Source organism: Schistocerca cancellata, chromosome 7, assembly GCF_023864275.1.
Source record: "Schistocerca cancellata isolate TAMUIC-IGC-003103 chromosome 7, iqSchCanc2.1, whole genome shotgun sequence".
Lineage (NCBI taxonomy): Eukaryota > Metazoa > Arthropoda > Insecta > Orthoptera > Acrididae > Schistocerca > Schistocerca cancellata.
The window spans coordinates 591960839-591985023 of record NC_064632.1 but is presented as its reverse complement, the minus strand read 5'-3'; the positions used below and the strand labels follow the sequence as shown (position 1 = coordinate 591985023).

Here is a 24185-nt window from a genome sequence, read left to right as displayed (position 1 = left end):
TTTCCAGACATGGACTCTGCTGTCAGTATGCCTGTTATATCAACGTAAATGTTTTGTTGTGCCTACTAACTACACAGTACAATCCATCATAGGGTGGTTACAGCAGCTTGCACACCATGTCATGTCGAATAAAAATGTAGTGACAATCACATAGCTCATCGGCAGTTCAGCTGATCGTTTGGCGCCACTAGATGTAGCCATTGTATCTGTGTGTGCAGGTTACACACTAACTTTAATGGGTCAGTGGATTCATTTTGTACGCTGGCAAAGAACTCACCAGGAAGACATCTAGGTTGACTATACACAAGCGCCAGTTAGTTGCTTGGAAATCTTCTTTCAGGGATGCTCATAGACCTAAGATAATGATAGGTAGCATCTCTGTCCACCATTGTATATCATGGCATCAGTGCAACACTTTGAGCTGATGGCACATACATTCAAATAAACTGAATGCCACTGGATTCTGATTGCTTTGAAGAGACATGATTCTAACTATCTCAATCCAGACATGAAAGAATGCAGTCCCAACAGTTTCAAAGGTTATGTCAGGCACCATGAATACTTCAGGCCAGCATGTATAATGGTCTATAGCTGTGATACAATTAGTGTATCTTTCTGATGGTGGGAGAGATGTGATGATGATGATGTTTGGTTATCAGCACCCATACAAATTCCCAACCTTTGCTCAGTCCAAACTCACCACTTTCAGGAATGATGATGAAATTATGAGGACAACACCCAGTCAGTTCGAGGCAGGGGAAAATCCCTGACTCCACTGGGAATTGAACCCAGGACATAGTGGAAAAGGTCCTATGGGATCTATATGGACGTGTTCAGATTGTAAGTTTGGAGGGATGAAGCTTCCCAACAGTCACCTGAGGTGTGTGCTAATTTTATTGCATTGCCAGCCCATGCATTGTCATACAAACTGCTTATAAGCCCTGTCCATATTCGTCCAGGCAAACAGTTAAATTAATCATATTTGTTGTGGCTCTAACTGCTAGGTGCAACATGTGCTGTGAGGCAATTGCCTGTTGGCAGAACTTGGCTGTCAAAAAATGCCCATGGTTTGTTATTGGCAACATCAGAATGTAGCTGGACAGATGACAGTGGTAACACCATGCAGTGGAGTTGCACAAATTCATACTCTCTGATTAATTGCCTCAAATTTGCTATCCAAGTCGTCTAAGATTCCTGGTGTTTATTAAATTGAAGTACATTTTCTCTTTATACTCATCTAACAGTTTGCACAATTGTGTGAATGGTAATGCTAGCATCCATTACAAAAGACACATTTTGGAGTAAATTGAAAAGTACACACTGTGTCCATATGACAAAAGATGCCCATTGCCAATCTGCTTCAAATTTTTTAAATGCTGCAACCATATTGATATGCAGGACAATCCTCTATAATTTCGTTGATTGAAAAAATGGTGGATGTAACAGTGGATGAGCCACAGTCAGTTTCATTGAATTGATTTTCTGTAGGTGACATCTGATGGCACTGTAGCTGTTCTGTTCGCTGTTACAATGTCACACCATCACAAATTTTGAATCAAATTTTCCACAGTCATTGAGTAACTCTTCACCATTGACTACTTTCCTCGAACTCTTTATTTCCACAGTCAGTAAATAAAGGAAACAGAAAGCCTTCTTAACTGTTAAAATAGTGAGAAAAATGTAACATTATTTGGTTCAAAAATTTTACTCATCACAGAACATAACATTTTAGAAAACAAATATTTATATACACTTTGCAATCTCATAAGTGACAGTGAGAGCAAAAAATTATTTCTGTTCAGTTTCCTTCTGAGAGCTTCCTGAGCTTTCATGCTGGCACATTTGCTATTTATTCTGCCTCTGTCCCAGAAAGCACTACAGTTCTCTGTTTGTATGAATTTCAGCCTTTCTGAAACAGAAAAACATTGCCAATAGCTTCTTATGTACTGGACCATTGCTTTGAGAGTGCACCACAGTAACCAGAATTCTCTTTCTGATTTCGGTTTGTTATTATGTGTGATCTTTTATACATCCATGTACATTCCACCTATGTAGGTATATTTAATAATTGCATTTTTTTAAAGGTTCAAGCACGTAATGACAAAGTCAATGCTGATGGGGAACCAGCATCAGTTGAAGCAGTTACCACAGAAGGAGGTATGACACAAACATTTCCCATACTTCTTAATGTTTGAAAATCGTTGCATAGATGTAAACTATTGATGGCAATGTACTGGTAGCAACCCAGTCAATCATCATCAAATGCCACTACTTGTTTCCTTACTTCTTGTGGATGTAAAAGATATTGTTTATGGCGAGAAGGCATAAAATTACTTAACTTGAACATGGCATAAAAAGATTGTGGCATCCCTTCTCCAAATTGTATGGTCCTTCACCATTCCTCAAGACACAGTTTTGCATGTATAGTTGGGATAAAAACTTTACTGTCCTATGTTTACAGCTCAGTTTTTTACCGTGGCTGCTTTATTACCATAAATATCAACAACTATTGTTGCAGAAAACTGGGCTAACAGGATCAAAAGGGTGGAACAATTGATTGAGCTTGGGCTATACATTTTACATAAAACATTTATTGAAACTTTTATATGAATTTAAGAACAAGCCAAAATTTCTTAAAAGACTTGTCTTCGTGTATGTGAATCAGTTAAGAAAACAGTTCAGCAAATAACCTCTCATCAAGTTAGCTTTAACCAAAATTTCTTTCAGTTACTTGAATAGGTTTTACAGCAACAGTGGATCCAGAAACAACTTACAATATTACAAAAAAAGAAAATCTGAAGAAAGAATTAATACTTTAGTTATTAACAAAGTGGCAAGTAATACCTAACTGTGCCATATAAACCACAATGTCTTTGAGGAAAATATACTTTATTTAAGACAGGTCAGCAAGTGTGGCTTAACTGTGAAAGGTCGAATATAAACCCAGACAATAAACATATGCAACCATAACTACCATAAGGAAACTCTTGATCATATGGTTCTCTTCAGCACGTTATTACGAATGAAGCTGCTTAGAGACTGTTACAGCAATCATAAGGAAAACTCTTTTTGAATTTCCAATTAACATTACAAAATTCTATTAAAATAAATATAGTATGTTCATTACAATTTAAGGCTTATAAACACTTAAGTCAAAACAAGATGCCTAGAGCAGATGACGTTACCTCAGAATCATTAATATCCTTGGGACTACCAACTATGACAAAACTGTTGCATCTGGTAAGTAGTATATTATGGCAGGTGAAATGCCCTCAGACTTTAAGTAAGAATGTAACAATCCCAATACAATACCAGTTTAATAATGCACAGTTCAGAATACTGTAGTGTATATTTTTATCTGTAGATGTGTAGAATAACTGAAAGAATGTCAGCTTGGGTTCTGGAGAAATTTAAGAAAATGCTAAGCAATAATGACTCTATGACTTATCATACACAGTAGATTGCAGAAAGAAAAACCCACTATTATAGTATTTGTAGATTTTGATGATGTTGATATGAACGCAGTTGTTGAAATTCTGAAGTTCCATCCTCCCATTCCGGTGCCTTGAATCCAGCCAATGCCAGGTCGACTGGTGTGGAACTTTTCCTCCTTTACAGAGAGTTATATATAGTCTATAGTGGACTCACCACTCCCAAGGCAATTTTAAAACTACAGCCCGCACTCCCTCCGCCCCCCAATGTCAGGCATTGTCTGTCAAAACACTGCCTGGCTTTTTAGTATTCATAAAATAATCCTCCATTAATTTCTTGATCATTATCCTGTGCTTCTAAGATTGCCAGTAAGTTAAGATATAGTCTGTGGCACAAGATTGTGACTGTACTATTGGCCTGATTGCAGGTAGGTTGCAGCTTTTCTTGACACAGAATTAGAAAGGGGAGTGTGGTCAGCCCATTGCCCCAGCTGCCTTTACTGCTGAGAAGGCCTCCCTGTACACACCTGATAGGAGATTGAGTGGACTTGGGGTCATCTTAGAGGGACTGGGATGCAAAAAATGCCCCCCGCCCCCCAATTGCAATTCGTACTAGAGACCTCCAAGGCCAGAGGCTGGTGGTCTACTGACTAGACCTCCATGACCAAAAAACTATGAATCCTTGCAAAAAGTTTCCTTTAGCTTTCAGCAGCAAGCTGAAAAGATCCAATGCAATAAACTGTTGTGATTTATCAGGTGTCACATGATACATGAATCCCTTGCATTGTGTTGCTGGTAATTTTGTGTTCTGGCAGAAATCACGCATTTTTAGCACTACAAGTAGCCTACAAGCCATGTCATTGAAAATTACATGTTTTTGCAACTTCCATGTAAATTTTTTTGCATCCAAAATGCTGCAATGACCAGAATTCATATGTGTGTTCTCATGTAATACAACCTGATGCTTACAATAATACGTGGAGATCTTCAATTCTAAGGGGTCATGACACTAGTCATTCATGATCTTCAAGATCCCATCTAGACCCTGTTCAACCATATGTTCCTCAGTAATGTCATCATGTCTTTCCCACTTGCTTAATCCTTCATGAAGTTCATACAAATTTCTTTCACCATTAGTTGTGCTGTATTTATCTCTCCTGGATTTTTGGGTAATCTTGACAGTGCATTGGGAACAATATCCTGTTTTTCTGGTATATATTCGATTTCAGAGTTGTATTGTTGAAGTGCGAGAGACCTTCTTGTCAAGCAGTTTTGTGTTAGTTTACATTCCATTAAAATGAGCTGTTTCTTCTGTTATAAGAAGTGAAGTTGGCAGTGAGGCAGAAAGAAAATGCCCTTCTAAAATAGTGATAAATGGTAGAGCTGTTACAGAACCCAGTGCCATTTGTAAATCATTCAATGACTTGTTCATAAACTGTAACAAATTTGGTGACTGTTCACCACCAAAAACAAAGCCCAATATGACAGACAGTAATTGCCCATGTTTTAAGTTTTCTCATGTTTCCATCTCAGATGTCATCAAAATCATAATGTCCCTAACAAATTCAAAATCTCTGGGGTGGGATGAGGTCCCCACTGAAATAATAAAAATAGTCCATCACAGTATTGCATATCCACTCTCTTTCATAATCAACCAACCTTTTGTGATGAGGGATGTTTCCCAGATCGGTTAAAATATGCAGAAGTTTGGCCCATACATAAAAAAGGCAAACAAGATGAATTGGGCAACCATAGGCCAATCTCACTGTTACCAATTTTCTCAAAAATATTTGAAAGAGCTGCATGTGATCAGATCGAAAATCACAATTCATCTAACAGCATTATCTTAGGCAATCAATATGGTTTCAGAAAAGGCCGCAGCACAATCCATGCAATAAATGAATTAGTCACAAAAGTCAGCAGATGTCTTCATGATAGAATGTGTGTGTCAGGCATCTTTTGTGACCTGCCCGAAGCCTTCGAGACAGTGAATCATGATCTGTTTCTCCAAAAATTGGCACGCTATGGTTTTCAAGACAAATCTCTTAGCTGGATGTCATCATACTTGGCAAACAGAAAACAAAGAGTACTTATTAACATCAGTGGCAAGAAATTTCTCTGTGGCTGGAAACACACTCAATTAGGTGTTCCACAAGGTTCAATATTAGGGCCACTAGTTTTTCTGTATTATATTAATGATATGCCATGTCAGGTCCAGTCTCATACTATCCTCTATGCAGATGACTCAACAGCTGTAGTCTGTTGTAAAAATGAGGTAGACCTAATTTGTTATATTGAACAAACACTTGGGGAAGTGGAGGCTTGGGTCAAAAACAATAACTTGACATTAAATTTTACAAAACCAGAAATTGTTCATTTCACCACAAAACAATCTGCACAGTCTATAAGTGAAATAAGGTATATGAACAAAAAATTAGAGACTGCAGACTGTGTCAAATTTCTTGGTGTATTAGTCAATAAAAACCTGTTATGGAGTCATCATGTGGACAACTTACTGGGTCGACTGAATAGCCTTGTATATATTATGAATATCTTGGATAGTATTACTGATTTACCTGTAATAAAAACTGTATATAATGCATATTTTGTTTCAGTCATTAGGTATAGTATAATTTTCTGGGGGTCTGAAAAAACAAATTTACTTAGAGCTTTTAGACTACAAAAAAGAATCATCTGAGCAATGGTGGGAGCAAAACCAAAGCAACATTGTAAACCTTTATTTGTAAAACTAGATCAAATGAGCATTCCAAGCATATACATCTATGAAACTCTCACTTTCACGAAAAGACACCCACAACTTTTTGAGGGCAACTTCTTCTTGCATCAATATGGCACTAGATATAGAACGAGCTACATGTTACCTACACACTGTTTAAAATCATATGAAAAAACCCCATACTATATGGGCATGAAATTTGTAAATAAAATAGGGAAAGATATGGATGACCCAAATGTAAAAGGTACTAAAAGAGACCTGGAAAAATATCTGAAATATAAATGTTACTATAGTGTAGAAGATTTCGTGAATGGCAACAATGAATTATAATTGTAATTAAAATACCTCTTTGAAGATGTTATTACACCATATATATTATTAGTTTATTGTCTATTTTTAGTATTATTATATATAGTGTAAAACTGACAAGTCACCTATATCACAATCTTTATTGAATAAGGCATGTTATGTGATAATAAAAACTGAATTGAATGCATTTTGGTCTGTGCATACGTTTCTTCCAAATTTGGGTGGCTTAGAATTAGTTCTTTAATGTCAAAATGAATATCTTCAAAAGGTTTCTTGCTGTTTCTCTCCTCAGGTCTGCATCTTTCTTTAATAATTTCAGTGGCTGAGGTGACAAAAACTATGTCCAGCGAGGATGCAATAGTAAAACCAAGCAAATCCTAAATATGCTTTTATGCTTATGCTGTATGACAAATATTCTCTTTTTGCTGTATCAGTACAGGAAAGTTCTCAATGGTCTTCATGTCATGTGTGATGAGTTTAGTTCCTTGTTGCATAATCATATGTTCAAGAAGCTTATTTCTTTCTTTCCAAACTCTGATTTTGCTAAGTTCATGGTGGCTCCAGCTCTCTAAATCACATTTAGAACACAATATAAGATGTCAATATTTTCCTTCCATGGTGCTGAACCAAATAAAATATCATTGACATAGACAGTAAAAGACTTAAGTAGTTCAGTCCCCAATACCTGACCAAATGCTATCATAAAGGAATCTGACAATACATTCAAACTACGTGATGTTCTCTTAAATTGATAACACTGACCATTTGTGCAGAAACACTGTTTTTTGAGCATTCTTGGTGCAGTGAACATTGCCAGTAGCTGCTGGTGAGCTCTAAACTGCTCAGGTATTAGACACCGTTTAGACATTATAATAACTCCTTTAAATTCTCATACTGATTTCTTTGTGGAATAAAAGTCCTTTTAATTGCTCTGGCTTCCAACAGAGTTTCATTTTGTTTCATTTGTTAAGATGCACCCTTACATTTCTTTTCTTTACACTTCAGTACCTCTTCGTTATTTACTTGAACCACCCAATTAATCTTCAGCAGTGTTCCCTAGCCCTGTGTTTTAAAATTTTATTTCTGTCTTGACTGAATGGCTTAACATATACTTTCCTCTTCTATTCTTGTCTGTACAGTTTGTAACCTGTGTTTCACTTCAGTACAATGCCAGAATAAAGACAAATACTTTCAGAACAGACTTCCTACCACTAACTAGTTAGATAGTTACTGTCATGTTCTGTAGTTTATTTGTATAATAAATCATAATGTTGTGGAATAAGCCATTTTACATTCATATCACAAATTAATTTGTAAGTATGGCTACATGCTGAACATTTGTATGATATTAAATGGTCACATTATCTATATAAATCTAAATGTTAATTGCCTAATGTGGCGTAAAATGTTCTCAACTTCACTATACACAGCAATCAAGTGTGGAATTAATGCAAAATAAGGAAACACAAGATTGATAGAGACATGTTTTGAAATCCCCTTAAAAGCTGTCATTTGGAAGTGGAAGATGTAGAGATTGAACAGGTACCATAAATGATCATTTGGGCTCATATCAGGTAGTTGTCTGAAATAATGGGAACAACACCAAGTTGGTCCTAATGACAGATGTCATCATCGAGTCCAGTCATCTCATAATTACATTATATGAGGTGCAAGACAGTATGTAAATTGTGTTTCACATTGATGCAGGAAGTACTGTGGATCTCGTCCATGCCAGAGAATAGACACAAAAATTACACGCCCAAATGCTCACACACACACACACACACACACACACACTCACAAAAATCACAATCACAGAATAGTTATCAGACGTCAAAGTGTCAGAATCTATATAGCAATATGATTCACACCACGCCAAATTCCAAAACTGTCAACTAGAAAACAAAAAGTTCTTGTAAGTCCATTATACTGCACATGTTACTCAGTTCAATGAGTCAACTCAGGTGTCAAGATATCAATTGCTGCCTCGTGATGGAACATGCTGTTTTGCATTAAGTATAAGATAATGGTCTGCAGAAAGGCAGAAAATGAATTATATTAAGGGACTGTTTCTTGTCTCTTGTACATATTCTCTTTTATTTTCACATGTATTCCTTTGTGTCACTCCACATCATAGTGATTTGCAGCAAACACTATAAGCATGCTGCCAATGGTATCATAAATGATGCAGATGTCTTTGATGGACTTTCCCAGTTGTCTACAGAAGAAATATCCTTGTCATGTATTGATCATGACAGGTCACATCCACTTCCGATACATCAAATGTGTTGTAGACTGTGTCGATTGTTAATGTTAGTCCATGTATGTAAGAGATGTTGCTATTGTTGTGGCCTTCAGTGTGAAGATGGATTTGAAGTAGGTCTCCATGTTAACGTTTCCTGTGTAAGCTTGCATAATTCTTCATAACTACAGCAGTCTACATCCACTTGAACCTTCTTATTGTAGTCAAGCCTTGATTTCCCTCTACAACACCATCCTCTCTCCTCCCCCCCCCCCCCCCCCTTCCTCATCAAGTTCCACCCACTTCCATCCATCATACTGACTACTCTTTGATGCCTTAAGCTGAGTGTCATTATCTTGTCCTTGGTATTGTGATTTTATACCTAAAGCTCTTTTCTCCATAATTCTATTTGGTACCTCTTCATGGACAGTATCTCAAGAAACATTATGTAAGGTAATGGGGATAATATGGAGCTCTTCCAAGTAGTTCGAAATTTAAATTTAAAGCACAGCAGCAGAAATAATATGTTGGGCTGGTGTACCTATACTTCAATCAAAATGTTTCATAGTAAAATTAAGTTATAAAGATATTTAGAATAATTGCAAAGTAAGTAATTATTTTATAATGAAGATACCATTCAGTTTCAATCTTTGTTGTGCCAAACAAGTATTTGTATGTCTCATATTTCGAGCAAAGACTTCATTAAATGAGGGGAGAGGGTGAAACTGTGCCAAAACATGGAGTTATTCCTAATTATGTAAATCTGATAGCATGTCATAAATTAGTTCTGATTTTAATGTACCATGCTTAAGAACAAAATTATGTATTAAATGCAGAGTGAAAATAGTGTAATGGAAAATGGACATGAAAATACTTTTTTTTTTAGGTGAAACAAATTATAAAATTATGTGGTGATAAATGTGTGTAAAATTATGTAATGTATTTAGATTTAAGTATTTAAATCTTATAAAAATTGTAAATTAATTGTGGCCATGTTTAGGAATTATTTTGATTAATGTAGTGTCATGTAACCCGACTCAGGACTGCGGATATGAGTGTGAAAGTGTGTAGGAGCGACACAATAAACCATGTGTGCGATTTGCACCAATTATTATTTATCCAGATCGGATTTATTTGTGAACTTAAAAATGCATGGCCACAAAGTTAAAAGTGTTTTATTTTTAAATAAATAAGTTTCAATCTGAACTTGTATAGTGTACCTCATCTTCGAAAGATTGTGGTATAGACAATTTTTGACCAGTTTACTGCTGTTCAAAGGCTAGCCAATATATGACTCAGTATTAGGGGTGCAAATGCAACCATTCACTACCAATGCCCTCTGCAGATGAGCCATGTGTAAAATAGGTAGTGAACGAGCCTGAGTACAGTTGCAATTACTGCTGTGTAGTAAAATTAAATCAGATGATGCTGATAGAATTAGAGTCTAAATCCAGCAAAAATAAACACAATATAAATATATTTAAAAAAGCAGACACAAATTAGCTTGACTCCTTCGTAAGAGATAGTCTTCATTCCTTCGAAACTAACAGTGTAAACATGGACCAGATGTGGCTTATAACTCAAAGAAATAATGTTGAAAGTCTTAGGTCCAAATTTAATAGCCACATTGATTGAGCTAGTAAACAGAACTTATGACAGGAATTTGGTCTCAAGATCAATTTGAGACCATTCTAGTACATTTAGCTAAATAGTACAGTGCAAAGTCTGTAGGAAAAGTATTTTCATCAGCCATGTTATAAAAGCTGTAATGAGAGTCATACTGAGGAGAACTGAAAAGAAAATTGAGGAAAATACCAGGGAAGACCATTTTCAGTTCGGAGAGGGTAAAGGAACAAGAGATGCTATAGTTCATCTGAGGATGATTGGAGAAAGAATGATAGAAATGCACAAGGATATGTTTTGTTTTATTGACTGGGAGAAAGCTTTTGATAGAATGAACTGGAGTTAAACTGATAATTTTAAAAGATATTGGAATATTCTGAAAAGAAAGAAGGTTAATAAAAAAGATGTACACAAAGCAGAAAGTAACAGAATAGGGAATGAAGAAATGGAAGAGATGAGCTTTGGAAAGGGTGTAAAATAAGGATGCTCACTGTCATCAAAGCTGTCCAATATATATATGGAGAAGAACTGATAGATAAGGCAATAGAGGTCACAAGAGGTATTGTAATTGGAGAAGAAAGAATAAAGACCATAAAAACCATACAATATGTAGATGATCAAGCAATATTGCTGGAACCAGAAGAGGAGCTGCAGCAGATGCTGAAGAGTAGTGCAAGAAGAGATGATGAGTATGCAATAGAGATAAATATAGAAAAAATAAAAGTGATTAGAATAAGCTAGAAGGAAGTGGCAGTTAACATGTTATTTGATGGAGAAAAGGTAGAATAATTAAATCCCCCTGTATGTGAAGAGTTCAGTGACTTGGAATAGAAACTTTACAGATGAATAAGGAAGATAATATCTATGGGAAAGAGAGCATTTGAAAAGGTGAAGCAGTTACTGACAGCTAGGAGAATTTTGCTGTGCCTGAAGAAAAGATTTTCTAAATGTCATGTCTGGAGTGTAGTGCTCTACAGCAGTGAATCTTGGACAATTAAAAAGAAAGAAGAAAGATATTTAAAAACTATTGAAATATAGTTGAAGGAGAAGAATGCTTAATGTGAAGTGGACTGACAGACTTAAAAATGAAGAAGTAATGAAGAATTGGGGAAGAAAGAAGGTTATTGAAAGTGATCAGAAAGAGGAAAAATCTTGACTGACACATATACTGCATAGGTACTGCCTGTGACAAAGAATTATGAAAGGAAAGTGTAAGCAATGAGAGGAGGAAGTAGGAAGAGAATTGGAATGATGTGTGAGATTAAAAGAGGACAAACATACTAATAGATGAAGGAAGTTTCTCATAAAAAGACACAGTGTAGACTCTCCAGTTGAGACCTGTATGGAGACGGATGCACTAAAGAAGAGTGGAAGGAAGCCAAGGCTTGAATCCAGTTAGCAGGGTGAAATGGACATAATGCTGAAGTAGTTATGCAGAGATTAAGATGCTTACACAAGATAGGTTAGTATAGAGAGCTGTTTCAAACCATCCTTCTGACTGGAGACCACAGTAACAACAATTTTGGAAAGGAAGGGCCGTTTGTTTATGTTTAAATTTAGGCAGCTCAGAGTAAAGTTACATGAATGTAACTTTTTTCCTCCGATTTCAGGGTGCACCCATCTGCAGGTGGTCGCTCATGTCGGCACCAATGATGTGTGTCGCTATGGATCGGAGGAAATCCTCTCTGGCTTCCGGCGGCTATCTGATTTGGTGAAGACTGCCAGTCTCGCTAGCGGGATGAAAGCAGAGCTCACCATCTGCAGCATCGTCGACAGGACTGACTGCGGACCTTTGGTACAGAGCCGAGTGGAGGGTCTGAATCAGAGGTTGAGACGGTTCTGCGACCATGTGGGCTGCAGATTCCTCGACTTGCGCCATAGGGTGGTGGGGTTTCGGGTTCCGCTGGATAGGTCAGGAGTCCACTACACGCAACAAGCGGCTACACGGGTAGCAGGGGTTGTGTGGCGTGGGCTGGGCGGTTTTTTAGGTTAGATGGCCTCGGGCAAGTGCAGAAAGGGCAACAGCCTCAACGGGTGCGGGGCAAAGTCAGGACATGCGGGGACCAAGCAGCAATCGGTATTGTAATTGTAAACTGTCGAAGCTGCGTTGGTAAAGTACCGGAACTTCAAGCGCTGATAGAAAGCACCGAAGCTGAAATCGTTATAGGTACAGAAAGCTGGCTGAAGCCAGAGATAAATTCTGCCGAAATTTTTACAAAGGCACAGACGGTGTTTAGAAAGGATAGATTGCATGCAACCGGTGGCGGAGTGTTCGTCGCTGTTAGTAGTAGTTTATCCTGTAGTGAAGTAGAAGTGGATAGTTCCTGTGAATTATTATGGGTGGAGGTTACACTCAACAACCGAGCAAGGTTAATAATTGGCTCCTTTTACCGACCCCCCGACTCAGCAGCATTAGTGGGAGAACAACTGAGAGAAAATTTGGAATACATTTCACATAAATTTTCTCAGCATGTTATGGTCTTAGGTGGAGATTTCAATTTACCAGATATAGACTGGGACACTCAGATGTTTAGGACGGGTGGTAGGGACAGAGCATCGAGTGACATTATACTGAGTGCACTATCCGAAAATTACCTCGAGCAATTAAACAGAGAACCGACTCGTGGAGATAACATCTTGGACCTACTGATAACAAACAGACCCGAACTTTTCGACTCTGTAAGTGCAGAACAGGGAATCAGTGATCATAAGGCCGTTGCAGCATCCCTGAATATGGAAGTTAATAGGAATATAAAAAAAGGGAGGAAGGTTTATCTGTTTAGCAAGAGTAATAGAAGGCAGATTTCAGACTACCTAACAGATCAAAACGAAAATTTCTGTTCCGACACTGACAATGTTGAGTGTTTATGGAAAAAGTTCAAGGCAACCGTTAAATGCGTTTTAGACAGGTACGTGCCGAGCAAAACTGTGAGGGACGGGAAAAACCCACCGTGGTACAACAACAAAGTTAGGAAACTACTGCGAAAGCAAAGAGAGCTTCACTCCAAGTTTAAACGCAGCCAAAACCTCTCAGACAAACAGAAGCTAAACGATGTCAAAGTTAGCGTAAGGAGGGCTATGCGTGAAGCGTTCAGTGAATTCGAAAGTAAAATACTAGGTACCGACTTGACAGAAAATCCTAGGAAGTTCTGGTCTTACGTTAAATCAGTAAGTGGCTCGAAACATCATGTCCAGACACTCTGGGACGATGATGGCATTGAAACAGAGGATGACAAGCGTAAAGCTGAAATACTAAACACCTTTTTCCAAAGCTGTTTCACAGAGGAAGACCGCACTGCAGTTCCTTCTCTAAATCCTCGCACCAACGAAAAAATGGCTGACATTGAAATAAGTGTCCAAGGAATAGAAAAGCAACTGGAATCACTCAACAGAGGAAAGTCCACTGGACCTGACGGGATACCAATTCGATTCTACACAGAGTACGCGAAAGAACTTGCCCCCCTTCTAACAGCCGTGTACCGCAAGTCTCTAGAGGAACAGAAGGTTCCAAATGATTGGAAAAGAGCACAGGTAGTCCCAGTCTTCAAGAAGGGTCGTCGAGCAGATGCGCAAAACTATAGACCTATCTCTCTGACGTCGATCTGTTGTAGAATTTTAGAACATGTCTTTTGCTCGAGTATCATGTCGTTTTTGGAAACTCAGAATCTACTATGTAGGAATCAACATGGATTCCGGAAACAGCGATCGTGTGAAACCCAACTCGCTTTATTTGTTCATGAAACCCAGAAAATATTAGATACAGGCTCCCAGGTAGATGCCATTTTCCTTGACTTCCGGAAGGCGTTCGATACAGTTCCGCACTGTCGTCTGATAAACAAAGTAAGAGCCTACGGAATATCAGACCAGCTGTGTGGCTGGATTGAAGAGTTTTTAGCAAACAGAACACAGCATGTTGTTCTCAATGGAGAGACATCTACAGACGTTAAAGTAACCTCTGGCGTGCCACAGGGGAGTGTTATGGGACCATTGCTTTTCACAATATATATAAATGACCTAGTAGATAGTGTCGGAAGTTCCATGCGGCTTTTCGCGGATGATGCTGTAGTATACAGAGAAGTTGCAGCATTAGAAAATTGTAGCGAAATGCAGGAAGATCTGCAGCGGATAGGCACTTGGTGCAGGGAGTGGCAACTGACCCTTAACATAGACAAATGTAATGTATTGCGAATACATAGAAAGAAGGATCCTTTATTGTATGATTATATGATAGCGGAACAAACACTGGTAGCAGTTACTTCTGTAAAATATCTGGGAGTATGCGTGCGGAACGATTTGAAGTGGAATGATCATATAAAATTAATTGTTGGTAAGGCGGGTACCAGGTTGAGATTCATTGGGAGAGTCCTTAGAAAATGTAGTCCATCAACAAAGGAGGTGGCTTACAAAACACTCGTTCGACCTATACTTGAGTATTGCTCATCAGTGTGGGATCCGTACCAGATCGGGTTGACGGAGGAGATAGAGAAGATCCAAAGAAGAGCGGCGCGTTTCGTCACAGGGTTATTTGGTAACCGTGATAGCGTTACGGAGATGTTTAACAAACTCAAGTGGCAGACTCTGCAAGAGAGGCGCTCTGCATCGCGGTGTAGCTTGCTCGCCAGGTTTCGAGAGGGTGCGTTTCTGGATGAGGTATCGAATATATTGCTTCCCCCTACTTATACCTCCCGAGGAGATCACGAATGTAAAATTAGAGAGATTAGAGCGCGCACAGAGGCTTTCAGACAGTCGTTCTTCCCGCGAACCATACGCGACTGGAACAGGAAAGGGAGATAATGACAGTGGCACGTAAAGTGCCCTCCGCCACACACCGTTGGGTGGCTTGCGGAGTATAAATGTAGATGTAGATGTAGATGTAGAATGTAGCATCATTTGTGACTGTTTACAACGTCACGGAAGTTATTTTTTTCATTTATCAGTTGTTTGACAGAAAATGAAAGCAAACAACAATGGGTTTGAAAATCATTACCTTCAACATTTGTAAAGTGTGTGCTGTAATTCGATTTTTGTGTACAAAAAATTGCCTAAATTTATCAGGAGTCATACTTAATCTCTGGGTCTACAGTAATGAGTGAAGTAAAGATTAGATAATAGTTTCAAGACTTTAAAAGTGACCATACAAATGTGTATTCAGAAGGGTGGAATGATAGGACAGACTGATGAAATGATGCAACAGTTGGACCAAAATCTAGATTTACTTGATGCTTTACAAAAAAATTAAAGAGAGAGAGAGAGAGAGAGAGAGAGAGAGAGAGAGAAGGGAAAAGGGAATCTCAAATGTATCCTCCCACTTGAAACAACTATTTGGTGAACAATAGTTTGAAGATAGCAAAGAACTCAAGATTGTTATTGCTAGCTGGTGCAGTAGTCGTACAGAAAAGTTCTGTGGTACTGAACAATTAGTCTTACATTATTAAATTGCTTAGATAAGTGAAATATGATTGTAGGAAAATAAAACCACAAATAAAATCTTAAGTATGGCTTTAAAACCCAAAGTTTCTTTGTCCATCCTTCATGAAAGTCCACATGCAGGGAGGTTTCTGACCACAGTTGGTGAAGAATGCGAAAAAAACTTCTTTAAAGAATGATAGGTACCACTGACTGGACCATTAGCTCAAACATTCACTAGAAATGTCATCCAATGGGCATACCTGGCGTGATATGTTTGGTTAGAAACTTCTTCACCACAGACTCCAAAAAAACTATTGATATTTTGTCGCTTACATGTGAACTATGTGAAGGTAAATTCCCCTAGAGTATGTACAGTCCCTCTGTGCTTCCCTGCCACAATGTTAATGTAATTTCATCACAGTGAATGAAGACTTCACACCATTTTGAATGGTCAGAGCCAGAGATCATATACTGTTAGGCACTCCTGTTCATTTATGTTTTGTCACATACCTAATGTACAGTATCACATTTATTTCAGTTATGTGCTTGTTTCCTGCTATTGCAGTGACAAGTATATGAATCTTACATGTATAAATACCAGTCTTATATTAACAAGATTATTTCTGCAATATTTCAGTTTCTACTGCTCCAGTTAATCTAAAAGTTGTTAACACAACAGAAAGCAGTGTGACACTGGAGTGGCAGTTGCCTGACAACATCAATGGACACCTAAGATCTTTTGTTATTATGACTGGACAAGTAGATTCAAAAGGAGCTTCTGATGAATGTTGTGACAGCATTCCTCTGGCAGATTACCGTGTGACTTCGGAAGAGCCATTGTACAGATATGAAGTAAGTTATAGTGGCCTGCATTTTGTTTTATTTTCTAACATCAATTGCTCTGATACGTCAGTCATTACAATTTTTACTATACACATCATCACAACAAAAGAAACTCAAGTTAGAAATATTTTGAATAGTAATATATCTGCAAATGTATCCTGCCTGTTATGTATTTTAAACTCTCTCAGGATTACATCAGAAAAAATTTTGTGAAGTGTAGTGATAAAAATATTCCCCAAAAGCATTTGTGCCCTCATTCTGTTTGATACATGTGAATTCTTTTACTGTTCAGAGTAGAAAAGCAGTAGCAAATGACTGATAATGTCTCATACACCATATTAAAAGTATGCAAATAAATATTTGTACCTCTTGTGACTCGCCAATCTTTCAAAGTGCCGCCGCACAGTTACGCGCGTCCTCTACATGCGGCGCTGTGTGCCAGCCATGCAGCAGCAGCGCCACCTAAGCGGCCAGCCAGCCACCAGCCACTAGACTCAGACTCAGTTCTGATTTGACTGTTAAAGTTTTACTTTGTTCTACTTTGTTTACTTGATCTGTGACTTACATGTATTGTGTCGTCCTTGAAATATATTTGTTCAACTTGAAGTTATAACAATTGCCGATGAGGTAGTGAATTTTTCTTTTTTGTCGTTGACCCACAGGTTTCCATGGCTACTTTAGAGCAACTATTGCAAGGTCTCATCGAACCACAAACGCTTGTCACAAATGCAATTTGTGATTTCGTCGCGGCATCCAATGCGGGCATCTCTCGTCATTGTCTCTCCCTCCTTTTCCTCCTTACGATGAGACGGCGAAAGGCTGGTCTGATTACAAAAAACATCTTTGACAGCACTTCTAGGCATTTCATGTCACAGACAATCAAACATGTAAGTCTCTGTTCCTTTCATGGATTTCACCTCCAATGTATCGGTTGTTGTCGCAGTTGGCTCCTTTGAAAGATCCTGTGTCGTTGTCCTTTGCTGAAATGTGCTCACTTCTGTCCATATATTTTCAAAAGCATACGCATGTGGTAGCCTCTCGTGTTGCCTTTTATCATTGTCAAAAACAACCGAATCAATCCTATCGCGTTTGGGCTGCTGAACTTCACGGCCTGTCGAAAGTGTCAATTTGTTACTGACGTTCACAAAGAACACCGATTCCATGGTATGGATGCTATTATCCAGTCGGTGCCCGACAAAGAAGTTAGGCAACGTGCCCTTCAGTTGGCAAATCTGACTCTAGATGAAGTCCTCTCCATCGCTCAGTCTTTTGAAATTTCTCGTGCCACTGGAGCGCAAATGGAGGCTTGGGGTGACGTCAGGGACGTACAACCTCTGTGCACTATTGACGAAGTGTGCAGCGTGTCCAAGCGCCGACATGGCCACAGTACGCTCCCAAGCTGGCCTAAGCGTAAACAAACCTCTAAGAACCTGCAGCAAACCCCACAGCAACTTCCTTCATGTCCGCAGTGTTTTACAAAACATTCACGAGAGGATTGTCCCCAACATTCGGCCGTGTGTCACAAATGCAAAAGAAAGGGTCATGGGTGATCTGTTTGCAAATCCGACCACATACCTGATGTTCATGCACATGGAGCTGATTCTGCTTCTGTGTTGTCTGTCAATTGTACTTCTTCCGTTTCAGGGAAGTTATTCCTCACTGTCCAAATACTTGGTCGAGATGTTCGCATGCAGGTGGATACTGGTTCTGCTGCCACTATCATCGATTCTCAGTTGTATCTTCAGTTGGGTTCTCCAATCCTGTCATCTGTCACTAGGCAATTACAGACTTACAATAAACAGAAGATTTCTCTCTTGGGACAATTTGATGCTGAGGTATCTTACAAATCTGTCATTCGCACTGTTCCCATATTTGTGGTTGACCATAGTAACGTGGAGAATCTTTTTGGTTTCAATGCCTTTCGCGTTTTTGGGTTCTCCATAGATGACTCTGTCAATATTGTCTCTGATGCTATTCGTAATGCTCAATTGGATTCCTTGTTGACAACATTTTCATTCTTTTTTCTCCTGGGTTAGGCCATGCAAACGACTTTGAAGCTCATATCCAGGCTCGGCCCATTCCTGTGGCCCTTAATGATCCGGTCAAGTGGGAGCTGGATCATCTCACTGCTTCAGGGGTCTAGCTTCCTGTCACTTCCAGTGAGTGGTCCTCTCCTGTCATTGTTGTTGTCGTTGCTAAGCCCAATGGTGATATTCATCTCTGTGGCGATTTCAAATCCACTGTAAATGCTCAATGCCTCATCGACACTTACTCTATGCCTTGACCTGAAGAATTGTTCACTAAACTTGCCGGAGGCCAGTACTTTTCTATACTTGACCTGTCAGAAGCTTATCATCAACTTCCTCTCAATGCTGCTTCCCGGCAGTTTCTGGTCCTTAACACGCGTTTCGGCCTCTATCAATACCAACGATTACCATTCGGGGTTGCCAGCGCCCCTGCTCTCTTTCAGCGATTCTTGTAACAATTATTGCTCACTGTCCCTGGGTGTATAAATTACATGGACGACAGTGTTGTCACTGGCTCCACCACTTAAGAACATCTTCAGAATCTCCGCACACTTTTTCATGTCTTACAGACTGTCGGTCTTAAGTGTAATCTTCAGAAATCAAAATTTTTCCAGGCATCTATCACGAACTTGGGGTTTCAACTCTCTTGGGATGGTATTCGTCTACTTCAGCAAACTGTCACTGCGATCAATGCCCTTCCTCACCCTCTATCTGTTAAGGAACTGCAGGCCTTCTTGGGGAAAATAGCATACTATCACAGGTTTTTACCATCTGCTGCTTCAGTGGCTCAGCCATTGCATCGCCTGTTGCATAAAAATGTGCCTTTTCACTAGTCCGCATCATGCGATGCGGCTTTCCAGAAATTGAAGACTATGCCGAAACAGGCCCCGTGCCTGGCTATTTATCGATCTGGCCAACATCTTGTTCTTGCCATGGAAGCCTCTCAATACGGGGTTGGTGCAGTCTTTTTTCTGACAGCTCTGAACAACCCATTGCTTATGCCTCCAAAACGCTCACGGATGCCCAACGAAAGTATTCTCAAATTGAAAAATAAGCTTTGGCCATTACTTATGCTCTTCATAAGTTTGGTGTTTTTCTCTATGGATCCAAATTTCATCTTGTTATGGATCACCAACCACTTGTCTCCTTGTTTCTGCCTGAAAGTACATTTAGCTTTAAACTGGTCAAGGTACAGGATGTTACTAATATACTGAGGAAAATGAAGAACAGTTTTAGTAATGATGTTTATGGTTTAAGTTCAGCCATGTTAAAGTGTGATTCAGTTCAACTGCCACAATTGATAACACATGTAGTAAATACATGTATTTTAGAGGCTCAGTTCCCAAAGGCACTAATGTTTGTTAAAGTCCAATACACAAAAAAGGCAGCCTCTCAAGTTGTGATAATTTTAGGCCTGTTTCAGTTGTGCCAATCTTGTCTCAAGTGATAGAAGCTATATTAAATAATCAAATAGTAAAATACTTTGAAGAAAACAAAATCTTCACTGATAGTCAATTTGGCTTCAGATCAGGGTTAGGAACTGTTAAATCTGCCTTATCACTCTTAACACAGTGTGTGAAGCAACTAGAAAGCAAGCTAGTGGTTCAGAATAAACTGAGACAACATAGCGGTAATCAAGCCATCAAAAAGTAAGTCAGAATTTTGCATACGCAGTGTAGTGCTTCAGTAGCAACGTTGCTTTTCCAAGTCAATCTACATCCTTTCTATCTCCTTCCCGCTATAGAAAATCTGCTTTATTTCATCTCTCAAAGTAAAATTCTTCGTAGTCTGATAATAGAAATTATTTCTCCCCATTGTTAGTATAGCTGTATTGCATTTTCAACATGGTGGATAGTGTGCGCAATTTGCAGTGAAGAGCATCTTCATTCATTTGTCTGAAACGGTTAGATTCCATCTTGTCTTCTCGCCAGATAGAATTTCATTTGTTGTTCACGCGAGAGCGGTGCTCTTAGCGGACTCACCACGTCACTGACAAATGACGAAAGCCTTGCGTAGCACGTGATTTACTGACGAAAATTGCAGATAGTAAACGGAGACAGGTGACAACAGGAGACGGGAGTGAAGACGTTAATAGTATTCCATACCCTTTACGGTCGCGAACGGTAGGTTCCCGTGTGGAAACTGAACTAACCATGTCTGTAACAGGGGAAAGTGACCCTAAAGTCCAAACTCTTCCCGCTGCAGCTACAAATGACCTCGGTGCGTTAATGGAAATGCTGAAACAACTGTTTGACGCAGTAAATGAGACTATAAAAACACAAAATGAGACTGTTAACGCCCGATTCGATGCTGTAAGCGAATCAGTAAAAACTGTGACTCACACATTCTTGCAAAATGCCAATTGTGCTTGCAGTTTCTCTCTGAGTGATACAACAATCATCCTGAATCAATTTGTCAACATTTTGCTTGTGAAACTCACTGGTTGCTGCAACAGGACGTCCTACTCTTTGTTTGTCACACAGGTCAAATGTTCCTATCTCAGCATCTTTAAAATTACTCACCCATTGACAAACAGTACCCACATCAACACAATCACCATAAATTGCTTTCATTCTCTGATGAATCTCCTTTGGGGCAATACCTTCTGCTGTCAAGAATTCAATGACTTCAGGTTGCTTAAATCGCATTGACAGACCGTCTGTGCAGGGTTACATACTTTACACTGTAACAACACAACCGTTCAATGCTACGTCTTCCCTCCAACTGGAGCTGTAGAGAAGAGGCTACGGAACAAGACAGTAACTGCCACATGCCAATGCTGCCAACAGTTGAAGAATTACAAAAGTGGAGTCATTACTTTTCAGTCAACCCTCGCATGTAAGTTTGCTTTAATTTATCAGTCACAATCAGTATTTTACTAACATTCCTATGACCACTTTTTAATAATTATGTGCATTATCAAATGGCCATTTTCCCATCATTACTACCTCTTGATCATTCCAAAGATTTTATGCCACATTTAAAACAAAAAGTAACCACACAGTCAACTGTACTAGTGTAAGAAGTGGAGCCTGGTCAAGGATGGTCGAGGACTGCAGTCAGAAGGGAGTGTGGATGATGATGGTTTGTGTTCAGTTGGCTGTTGCCTGATCCTTAAGAACAGAGACAGAGACAGAGACAGAGGCAGATGGCAGGTAGCTGTCTGCCCTGTATGAAGGCTGAAATACCAGAATCAATGAGACCAATGACCTCGCTGTTTGGTCTCTTCCCCCATACAACCCAACCCAACTCAGTTTCAACTGTGCATTGTCACCCAAGATGCTCCAGCAACTACACACGTGACTCATATCCCATGTTTGTTATTGGACATCTGTTGTTGGTATTGTCAGAAAGGGCAGAAATGTGGCATGATGCTGATACCATAGGTTCTATCAGGCATGTGGGTACTGTAGGAACTTATGCTGAGTTAATGTTTGAAAGATGCAACTAATGTATTTGAAATAAAATTTTGTATACATATCCTAAAGTATGCTCAGACTGTGTGGTGATCCTGTACAACCCTTCCCCCTTCCAAGGAAGAGGTGCTAATTGGAATTCATTGTTCCACACAATTCTGTGGACAGACATTTGTCAGATAGGGAATGAATAGCTACAGGAGGGTGCATTTTTATTTATATTTCAAATTTTGCAGCAGGAGTTGTTGCACTAACTTTCATTTTGACTTAGGTACTTTCTTTATCACTAAGCCACCTTAATGGTGATGTTTGCAAGATGGTAAAGGTGGAAATAGTTTGTACTCTTTTTATTAATATCAATGTTGAACATTAAACAACTAGAAGTCTATGACATAATAACAACAATATGGGAAATATAGGCTGTTACTCACAACATAGAGATGTTGAGTCACAGACAGGCACAATGTAAATGATACTGGCAATATATAAGCAAGCAGACAAAGTCCTTTCTCAGTACTAGAACTCTTACACATTTACATGACAGCAGCTCTCACACATGTGTAGCTACTGTCTCCTGCTACTAGAGCCTGACTGCAGTTGCATCTGACATGAGGGGCAACCTGCTGGGGTGAATCGTTCGTATAAGATAGAACCATGGGCCTAGGACAGAGAGGGATAGCAGGGTATGGGTGGGGAAATGTGCTAGTGCTGCCTGCAGGAATGTACAGGGGTCTGGTGGGGACAGATAGGGCTGTTAGGGGCAGCACCAGGATTCTGTGCTGCCTTGGAGGAGAAGGGGGCTGGGGAAAGTGAGGGGAGAGAGTTACAGAAGAGCAAAGGACTTAAGGTGCATTGGTGAGGTAGAAGGTGTATGTGTACAGTAGTGGGAGCAAGGAGGAGGATAGGTAGATGGAGGATAGAGACTAACAAAGGGTTAGGCGAGGGGGTTATGGGAACAAAAAATGTGTTGTACAGAGAGTTCCCAATTGTGCGTTTTGGAAAAGCTGGTACTGGTGGGAAGAATCCAGATGGCACATGCTGTGAAGCAGTCATTAAAGCCTAAATAACACCATGTTGGGTGGCTTGTTGAGCAACTGTGTGGTACAACTGTCACATTCATGTGAACAGACAGCTTGTTGGTAGACATACTTGTGAAGAATGTGGCACAGTGGTTGCAGCTAAGTTAGTACATCACAGGTGGCCATGCCTTTGATAGAGTAGGGGATGCCTGTTACAGGACTAGAGTAGTTGGTAATCAGGGGATGTATGGGACATGTCTTGCATCTGGGTCTATTACAGGGATATGAGCCATGAGGTAAGGTTGGGAGCAAGGTTGGAATAGGGATGCAACATGATACGCTTCACTTTAATTACTGCTTTGCAGCCTGTGCCATTGAGATTCTTCCCATCAGTGCCAGCTTTTCTGAATTTTACAGGCAGGAACTCTCCCTACCACATATCCTTCACTCTCGTAAATCCACTGGCCTAAACCTTAATTAATCTTTGTCCCCCACCTACCTATCCTGTTCCCTGCTCCCATTATAGTACACACACACGTTCTATCCTGCCAGTGCACTTATATGTCTTTTCCTCTTCTCTTACTTCTCCTCCTCCCTTTTTTAGGGAACAAATCATGTACAGACAAATATTGATAGCTAATGGAGAAATTTACTGCAGCAGGGACAGAGCTACACATTGCCTTTGTAAATTTGACAAACGCTTATGTTGTGGTTCCTAAAACAAATCTGTGTTGAGCCCTAAAAGATATAGATATAGGTGGCCATATTTTATATATTATTGTTAAAATGCACATGGATGGTGATTTTAAAAACAGGATTGAAGTTATCAGAACCTATTACTGTCATATAAGGGTTGAGACAACATGCAGTATGTCACCCATCTTGTTTAGTTTTGTATGTAGAAGTTGCTTTCTGAAGGGGGAAGAGCAGTGGTGGAGGAATGGAAACGATTATTAATGTGTGTATTTATGTTTTGCTGGTGGTCAAGCCACTCTAGGACAAGGCGAATACATTTCTGAGTTTATGGTATGATGTTTACGTAAGGGATATGACACATGGGTAGTACAGATAAGTCTAACAAATACTGAATGCCTGCTAACGACACTAGAGCTGAAGTGCACATCAATGA

General features: G+C 39.3%; 1 protein-coding gene across 2 annotated transcripts in view; it reads left to right on the top strand.

Moving 5' to 3' along the window:
• LOC126091863 (tenascin-X-like) overlaps positions 1–24185 on the top strand; it is a 771043-nt gene that overhangs the window by 729112 nt on the left and 17746 nt on the right. For both annotated transcript variants that reach the window (XM_049907142.1, XM_049907141.1), the window contains 2 exons: positions 2085–2157; positions 16389–16603. In XM_049907142.1, the coding sequence (XP_049763099.1) occupies positions 2085–2157; positions 16389–16603 (288 nt within the window). The remainder of the gene's footprint in view (positions 1–2084; positions 2158–16388; positions 16604–24185) is intronic.